This window comes from Rosa chinensis, chromosome 6 (assembly GCF_002994745.2).
Source record: "Rosa chinensis cultivar Old Blush chromosome 6, RchiOBHm-V2, whole genome shotgun sequence".
Classification (NCBI taxonomy): domain Eukaryota; kingdom Viridiplantae; phylum Streptophyta; class Magnoliopsida; order Rosales; family Rosaceae; genus Rosa; species Rosa chinensis.
In genome coordinates this window covers 51058920-51068909 of record NC_037093.1, presented here as the reverse complement: position 1 = coordinate 51068909, position 9990 = coordinate 51058920, and the positions used below count along the sequence as shown (strand labels likewise).

Genomic DNA, 9990 nt, shown 5'->3' with positions numbered 1-9990 from the left:
AGCCAGGGGGAGAGAAGGAATCTATCTGTGCCAGAGGAAGTATGTTCTTGACTTGCTGACAGAGACAGGTTTATTAGATTGCAGACCTATTGATACTCCTATTGAGCAGAACCGTGGTTTAGCTGAGTATCCAGATCAGGTACCTACTGACCGAGCTCGCTATCAGAGGTTAGTTGGGCGCTTGATTTATTTGGCTCATACTAGACCTGACGTTGCGTATGCAGTGAGCGTGGTGAGTCAGTTCATGCATAATCCAAGTGAGAGTCACATGGATGCTGTTATGCGAATTCTGAAGTACTTGAAGTCAGCTCCAGGTAGGGGAGTATTATTTTCTAAACACAACAACATTCTTGAGGTTTGTGGCTTCACAGATGCAGATTGGGCTGGAAATATCACAGACAGGAGGTCGACATCAGGTTACTTTACCTTTGTGGGAGGTAATTTGGTTACATGGAAGAGTAAGAAACAGAAAGTTGTGGCACGTTCTAGTGCTGAGGCGGAGTATAGAGGTATGGCTCACGGAGTGTGTGAATTGTTGTGGCTGAGAAATCTGTTACGTGATCTAGGTTTCATACTCAAAAATTCCATGCAGTTGTATTGTGACAACAAGGCAGCTACTGACATATCACAGAATCCAGTACAGCATGATCGTACTAAGCATGTGGAGGTTGATCGTCACTTTATAAAGGAGAAGCTAGATGCCAAAATCATTAGCTTTCCTTTTGTTCCAACTGAAAAGCAGCTTGCAGATGTACTTACCTTTTATAAAGGAGCAGCTTGCAGATGTACTTACCAAAGGAGTTTCCAGGAAGGCGTTTTATGACTCACTAAGCAAGTTGGGCATGGTTGATGTATATGCGCCAACTTGAGGGGGAGTGTTAGTGTGAGTCATCGTTCCCTATTAGGAATAGACTACAAGGGAATATATTGTTGTAAATACTTACCTTGTATGTATTGTAGTACAGTAGTACACAATAGTTGTAGTACGAATGTAATCTGTTTATATACACCACAGAATGGGTGTAATATGATATCAGAAAATTATTTTCTCAATCTTGTCTTATTTGACTGATGAGGCCTTCAAGGATACATGGAAACCACTACCAGGAGAAATAGTACGCTATCTTACCAAGGGTATTTACTCCATACTCATCCAAATTTGTTTATGGCCTTTTCAATTATCATCGTTTATTTAATCATTGGTGAGTAAGTATTAATCCAAAGCCATAAGAAATCCTCACCCACTTTAGCCTAGAGAAGAGTATAAACTGAATAGAGGCAATATTAACTGATTTGATTTACATTCTCGTAACCTTGAAAGTTTTCCATTGGAAGAACATATAGAGCGAAACATAAATGAATTTGATGTGATGGAGTTAAGGACAGTTTGTGCACAATACATGAAGCTGATTTGGCCTCTTTAGTTACCATTGGATTAATTAAATGTTTAAGATTTTATGAAATTTATATAACTTCACACAATCCTCACTTTTAGAGGAGCCAAATCCTATTTTGCCAGTCTTAGTTCGAGTATATTATGTTTCCTACTCCTAGATGGATTGGGTTTTCTAGTTTGATCTGGTAATCACTATAACATCTATATATAAACTCCAGATTCGCTCTCTCTTTCTATCTCTCTCTCGCCAACAAGTTAATTGTTTTCTTTCGATTGCCAAAAACCAATCCTCTGATTCTTATCAAAAAAAAATTCTCTGACTTATAAGTCTCGTTTCTTCTCTACAACCTCAAATGGCTACCGGGTGGTGCGATTCTGTTGCGAATTACCTTATCTCTCTCGGTGAAAGGCTGGCAGTTTTCTGGAACAAGTTTATCACTGCAGTGCGGAAATCACTCGGCGCAGATCAAGTTCCTCTTCTTATGCTTCCGAAGAGGATTGATGCCGCCATGGTTCAGTTTTACACCCTCGCAAAAGGTGAGATCTACAACGCCAATCTCCCAGAAATCAGTGGTAAGGTCTGCTTTGCTTCCCTGGGATGGCTGCTTACTGTAACTAGGGATCAAGGGGAATTGAAATTTAATATGCTCCACCCATCAAATCATCATGCCCAAATTCAACTTCCTGGTTTGCTGCGCTGTCCGCTCAAGAATATTTGGAAGTTTGCTTTGTCGTCCAATCCTCGTTCCACATTGGATTATATAGTCATGTTTCAGACAGCTACTACTTTGGGATTTTGCAGACCAGGACTGGGCGGCCAAGGTTGGAAACATCTCAGATTTGAGGGCCACAATTACATTAGAGATCTCACACACTATCAAGGAAGTTTCTACGTTGTGGACGAGACTGGCCGTGTTTCTGTTGTTTGTGAAATTGAAGACCCTAAGCGAGCACATTTGAGTGTTGTTGCTCCAGAGATTCCGAGTGAGGAGCAACTTCTAGGTCCTAAGAAGGGCATTAAACAGCTATATCTGGTGGAATCTGCAGGGTCCCTATTGGTGGTTTTGTGTACTTCGTACCATAATCAGTATGAATCAACTATTGGCTGCAGGGTTTTCAAGGTCCCATTCAGTAATGGCAATTCATGGTCCGACTCAGAGGTAAAGGATCTGGGTAATAGAGCCCTCTTCTTGAGTAACAGCAGTTCTTCATTCTCTATTGAGGGCTCAGGCAATTCCGGATGCAAGCCCAATTGCATATATTTCCTGAACAGCAAAAGGGTCTCTCCATTCGTTGACTTAGATGTTGGTATTTTTAATATGGAGGATGGGACAATTGATCGACACTTCAGCAATTCCTTCAATTCCGGGTTTGAAGAAATCAGAGAATCCCATCTATGGATTCAACCGAGTTTCTGAAGTGATGTCCTCTTGAAAGAACATGGTCCAGAATAGCTATGCTTGTTTTGTAATCTCTTATGCCTTATTTATGTTTTCTTCTTTGGATATCCATCGTTTTATGTATAAAATGTTCAATGTAATGTTTGAATGCTTTGAACTATTTCCTATTGAACTTTAATGGTGCTGTTTCTCTTATAAATCCAAGTTTATTCATTATGGAAGCAATGGTAGATTCAGCAGTTTTCATTACCAATTCTATGTTGCAAGTCAGATTGATTGTTGGATTTCATGACAGATTTTTATTTTAGGCTTTAGAACAGGATATCTGTTGGGCTCATGTGAAACATATCCCGTACAGAACTTATCAAGCTCCCTGGAAATTAAAGACTTACAATTAATTTAAAAATCACCCTAGTATTTCCAAAAGTCAAATGAAATAACAAACAGGGATCAGTGGAATTAGGCCCTCTACAACAACTAGAAAGATGACTAAAATATTCATTGTTTCCTCAATTCCAGTGCAGAAGATAAGCCATTACTCTCTCTCATTTTACTAGGAAGCTTGTGTGTTTGAGCGAATATATGTGAGCTCCACAAGTCCTAAAGTTCTAGAAGATAATAAGCGAATGATTTAGCAAATTTATAGAAATCAAGACTTTAAAAAACTTGACAACAATAAGCAGTCTGCAACCATCTGTACTACTACTACTATATTGAAGTGTCCCTAAAGCAAATTTCGATCAAGATAACACGCTATGAAGTGATAGACACTTCCAACTGCCGGGTGAAACACCAAAGACATGAATGCAGCTGACTGGATCAAGCCTGTGAAGTGTTTAATATACTTGTCACCAGGGAAGAAGCGGCCAAGCTGTAATTTGATAAAGGAGAACGAATCAAGCAACAAAAAGAACCAGGGACCCTTTTAATGAACTAGCGAGCAGATTAGGGACTCGTATCATTAGAGTTAGAGATTCTCATCAGCACACACTTTAATTTTATCTCAAAATTTCAAGTCCATCGACCCAAACAGAAAGAAAAAAAATTAAAAAATAATAATAATAAAAGAAACACCATATATATTATGTGGTGCCCATCTCATACATCATTAGATACTCATCTAAAAAGCATTGTCCCACTCACAAACCCACACCAAAGGGACACGTTATAGCATATTCAGATTGATATATATATATATATATATATATATATATATTGTTCAAGTAAACCCTAATTTGTGTTTGGTCCAAACTCTAGGTTACTTGACCTAGTGGTAATAGGGTTAAATTAGAAAGATCTAGATTCATATTCAATGTACGATTACTTTCCTTGTGTGATTGAGATTCTATACATTGTAATCCTCTATATAGAGAGACCCCTATTATCAATGAGAATACACAGCAATTTCCTCTCAATTTCAGTTTCTCTATAACACGATATCAGCACGGAGCCCTAACCCTGAAACAAATAGCCAAACCCTGATTCAAGAAGCTAAAAACCTTGAATCCGAATACAAAACCTTGAAACCTTTTCTGCCTCCACCGTACACCTTGAAGAACTCGATCCTAGGAGTCCAGAACCGGCGGCCTCACCACAAGAACTGGCCGGAAACCTACCGAACTAGCCACCGGAAGCTCCATACAACTCGCAACAAATATTCCACCAGTTCACCATCATCTGGACCTCCAATTTCCACCAACTTTTAATAGTGGAAACCTATCAAGCCAAATATTCAGGAACCAGAAGAAAAAGCACAAAAACCGGCCTAAAAGTGGGTGAACTGGCCGACTAAATCTTCTACAGAAAACCGGCAGAAAAGAGAAGAAAGAAAGAAAAAAAAAGGAAAGAAGGAAGCCCAAAAGCCCTGAAGCCCAGAGGCCCACTGACGCAGGCCCACAGCCACATCAGCATCAGACCCCTCATGGTTTGCCACGTAGATGGGTAACAAAATAACATAATTACCCCTCATGGTTTGCCACGTAGCAAGAGACTTAACCCTGTGATAGACGGCGTGTACCATTTTTGGGTCGGGCTTCAAATTTGGGGTACCAAAGTTATAGTTTTGCATAGTCGGGTATTGAAGTTAGGAGTCAGCCTAAGTTCGGGTACTGTTTGAAATATTTTCTCTTTTGTATTATACGCTAATAAAACACGTACTTACATTTAAAAAAAAAAATACTTCAGTACTTCGTATTTTTGAAAGGACTCGTTAAATTTCCCGTACTTTTGAAACCAAAAGTATTATATACGTGCTATACAAGATTTTTACCTTTTTTTCCGTATTTTACACATATTATTGAACAAAAATGAATATAAATCAATAGTTTTAATTAAAATAATTAATTATTTAATTAATTAAAAATATTTTGCCGAACTTTTCAACTAACTATTTAATAAAATGTCCGAATAATACATGTACCTATTTTTCGCGTACTATACACGTTCCAGTTTTTACTAACTATAATCATGACATAATACTATATGTAATGAAAATAATAGAGAGTTTGAATGTTCGAAGATGATGAGGGTAGGTGATAATCGGAATTGCACATCAGCAGCGCGATTGGGAGCTTTGAAAGTAACTAACTTCTCCAATGGCATCACTTAAGATATCGATTCATTAGACTTTCAAGTTCACATGTGCTTTGGGAGAATGACCTTCAACCTACATCTACCTGTGTTTCTTCACTTCTTGAGTTCTTGGGAACTACCAAAAATGTTGGATTCCAAGTGGTCTCGGACACAAACTTTTAAGCTCATACATAATTGGAAGAGAAAATGTTACAAACAGTACCCGAACTAAGGCCGACTCCTAACTTCAGTACCCAATTATGCAAAACTATCACTTTGGTACCCCAAGTTTGAAGTTCGACCCAAGAATGGTACACGCCGTCCATCACGGCGTTAACTAGCTAACCACGTGACATATTTTGAGGGCCCTCATGGTTTGCCACGTAGCAAAGGCTTAACGTTATGATGGACGGTGTGTACCATTCTCGGGTCGAGCTTCAAACTTGGGGTACCAAAGTGATAGTTTTGCATAGTCGGGTACTGAAGTTAGGAGTTGGCCTTAGTTCGGGTACTGTTTGAAATATTTTCTCTAATTGGAATGAGAAAAGTGTACCATGTCTGTCCGTATTTGCTTACAAATATGGGTGATCTATCACATCATTTGTGTTTCATTTCATAATTTCGCTTCTTTTTTCAAATTTAAATGTATGTCAAAGAATATATTTTAATTATTTTTCATGAAACGAATATCATATTACTGATCTTGCAGATTCTTCGTACCTCATTATTCTCCACCCTACAAAAATTATACGCGCCATGCCAAATACACCATTAAAATTACTCGTATAATATATGCCAATTAGGAATCATCATCTACATTGGTGTGTATGGTATATTTGGCAACATGTATAGTGAAAACTAGCCAATAATGCCCTATATTCTTTATCAGCAATCCGACAAACAACTCAACTCTAGGAGGGTCTGCAATGGAGTTGACAACAGTCCTCTGCTTCCTCTTCTTCTTCATCATCCACACCATCACAGCCTCACCATCACCTCTCCTCCCAAAACAAGCCCTCCCCACCAAGTCAGGCTACCTCCCAGTCAACCCCACCACATCCTCTGCAATATTCTACACCTTCTATGAAGCCCAGAACCCAACTTCACCTCTCTCCCAAACCCCACTCCTCATTTGGCTCCAGGGCGGCCCCGGCTGCTCCTCCATGGTCGGCAACTTCTTCGAGCTCGGTCCCTGGCGCGTCAATTTCCACAAACACCCCTCTGATCCCCTCACCTTGGAACCCAACTCCAGTTCCTGGAACCGCATCTTCGGCTTGGTTTTTCTCGACAATCCCATCGGAACCGAGTTCAGTATAGCTTCCACACCCAAAGAGATTCCGAGAAACCAGTTTGCGGTGGCACAACACCTGTTCGCTGCAATTACCGAGTTCATTGAGCTTGATCCTGTGTTTAGGTCGAGGCCTGTTTACATCACTGGGGAGAGCTATGCAGGCAAGTATATTCCGGCAATTTGGTACTACATTTTGCAGAAGAATATTGATGCTGAGAGTTCTGGGTCCGATCGGCATGTGAATTTAGCTGGGGTTGCTATAGGAAATGGGGAGACAGACCCGGTGATCCAAGTGAAAACTCATGCTGTAAATGCTTACTTTTCGGGTTTGATCAATGAGAGGCAGAAGAGGGAGGTAAAGGAGCTTCAATTTGAGGCAGTGGATTTGTCTAGAGCTGGGAAATAGAGCGAGGCGAAAATTGCAAGAAGCAGAGTGTTGGATAGGTTGCAAGACATGACCGGGTTGCCCACTTTGTATGATATCAGAAGGAATGCTAGCTATGAAACGCATTTGGTTGGGGAGTTATTGAGGAATGAGGAGGTGAGGGAGGCTTTGGGGGTGTCGAATGAGTCCATAGTTTTCGAGGAATGTAGCCATTTAGTAGGGGAGGTATTGCATGAGGATATGATGAAGAGTGTGAAGTACATGGTGGAGGAGTTGGTGAGGAAGAGCAAGGTTTTGTTGTACCAGGGGCAGTTTGATATGAGATGTGGCGTGGTTGCGAATGAGGCTTGGGTGAAGACCATGAAATGGGAGGGGATAGAGAGGTTTCTGTCGGCGGATAGGAGAGTTTGGGGATTGGGTGGAGAGGTTGCTGGTTATGTTCAGAAATGGGGGAGTCTGAGCTTTGTTTTGGTCTCAGGGGCTGGTCATCTTGTGCCTGCTGACCAGCCATTAAGAGCTCAAGCAATGATTGAAGACTGGGTTTTGGGTAAAGGGTTGTTTGCCAATGTGGAGGAGGATAACCTGTCATCAATATGAACCAAAAACAATATTCGTTATTGTTGTATTATACAGTAATCAGGTTAAGCTGTTCAATATCATATATGTTAGTGTTTTTACAAGATGGAACAAATATTGTAGGGTTTGAATGCTGACCCTATTCTAGCACACAATTAGAATAACACAAACACAAAAATTGCTGACGCAGTGTAAACCTCTCCATTGAGGAAACTTCACTGCGTGGCTTTTTACGTAGCCAACATGAATAATCAATCCAATATGAAATAATCAAGTTTACAGTATACAAGTAATGTTTGTTCACAACAAACACTTTCACTTAGCAACAAATGCTAACTTGTTTTACTACTGTTCTAACTTCTAACTTATTCAACATCAACTACTAGCCAATCTGTATTCAATCATCCTCGTACTCAATCTTCTCACTGATCTTGAGAATGAATTATGCAAGTAATTGATTAAGCAATGGAATACATGAAACAAAAATACTGAGAGTTTTCAAAGACCGATTTGAACAACAAAACCAGTAGTTCAAGCAAAAACCAATTTTATGCAAAACAAAACTCTCATCGATAAATCAGTTTGAAAACCTTTTTATAGGAGCAGGACTCCCCCTCAAACAAATCGTATCTTAATCACAGAATAAGATAAACATGGAAAGGTTTTAAAACTGATTTGAACATCTAATCGGATATGCATATATAAAGAGATTTTGAGATCAATTAAAATCAATGCATATCAATTTAGAATCATGTAAATATGATATGTATTAAAGAGACCTTTATCTCAAGATCAGTGAGATAGCTTCCTTGAAATTCTCTTCATGCGATCTTCCTTTATTTCCTTTGTTTCTACGAGCAATTAGGAGAGATACGCTCCTAATTCTTTGCATATCTGTTGTCCTTGAGATCTTGGGAAAGTCATGTGTTGAAGGGAGTAGTCCAAGTACTTACAGTTAGTCCTAGAGTCCTAGATTGATTTTGCTAATTCATTGCTAGAATGATTAGGTTTTCTAGCTAGTTTGGTTTAGTAATATCATTATTATGGTAACCTACATATATGTACACCTCCCATCTAGAAAGCAGAACTTAATGAATACCGAGTTTATTGCCTCTCTCATAATTTCTACGGAATGGAAACTGGAGCTAGTTTTTTGGCTATAGCTGATGAAAGTATTCTAGTAGAAATTCTCTTAAGATTGCCTCTCAAGTCTATATGTAGGTTTAGGTGTGTATCAAAAGAGTGGGATGGTCTCACCAAAACTAGTTATTTCCTGGACAGACATCGTCTTCACAGCTCTCACCGTCTTCTCCTCATCTCCTCGTCCTCTCTTGCTGCCGGAATTAGTAATAAGAAAGGAGTTGGAATCTCATTACTTGCTGACGAAGAAACGGCAGTTTCAAGTTTGAGTGTACCTTTCCTCCCCAACGATGCAAGATGGGGTTTAGAATTTGTGGGATCTAGTAATGGGTTACTTTGTTGCGTTACCCTGCTTAAGGGTACTCGAATAGCCACAGTAGTATGGAACCCAGCAACAGACCAATTTAATTATTTTTCTATTGGTTTGGAGAAAAGAGTTGAGAATGCTACTTACTATCGTCTAATCATAGGTTTTGATTTCATGCATAGCATTAGTGCATATATACAAGTTGGTGACAGTTCACCCTTGTGTTAATCCCATTAATGATCCGAACCAACTTACTTTTCAAGCCAGAGTGTTCAATCCTAGTAGAAATTCTTGGAGAGTAGTTGAACCGGAACTTGAACTTACATCGTGTAGAAGGTTTAATATTCACTCTATTACTGTGAATGGAGTGTTGTATTGGTTGGTAGAGAAACAAACAGCTGGGGTGGCTCTCGTTTCGTTCAGTTTACATGATGAGGCCTTCAAGGATACATGGAAACCACTACCAGGAGAAATAGTACGCTATCTTACTAAGGGTATTTACTCCATACTCATCCAAATTTGTTTATGGCCTTTTCAATTATCATCGTTTATTTAATCATTGGTGAGTAAGTATTAATCCAAAGCCATAAGAAATCCTCACCCACTTTAGCCTAGAGAAGAGTATAAACTGAATAGAGGCATTTACATTCTCGTAACCTTGAAAGTTTTCCATTGGAAGAACATATAGAGCGAAACATAAATGAATTTGATGTGATGGAGTTAAGGACAGTTTGTGCACAATACCAGTTAAAATTACATAAGCTGATTTGGCCTCTTTAGTTACCATTGGATTAATTAAATGTTTAAGATCGATTTTATGAAATTTATATAACTTCACACAATCCTCACTTTTAGAGGAGCCAAATCCTATTTTGCCAGTCTTAGTTATGTTTCCTACTCCTAGATGGATTGGGTTTTCTAGTT

General features: G+C 39.2%; 1 protein-coding gene across 1 annotated transcript; it reads left to right on the top strand.

The window, feature by feature from the left end:
* Positions 1 to 6188: 6188 nt before the first annotated feature.
* Positions 6189 to 7649, top strand: LOC112171521 (serine carboxypeptidase-like 50). Its single transcript, XM_040509699.1, is given in 1 exon segment — positions 6189 to 7649. A coding segment is annotated over 1 exon segment (1347 nt). The 5' UTR covers positions 6189 to 6293; the 3' UTR covers positions 7641 to 7649.
* The last annotated feature ends 2341 nt before the right edge of the window (positions 7650 to 9990 follow it).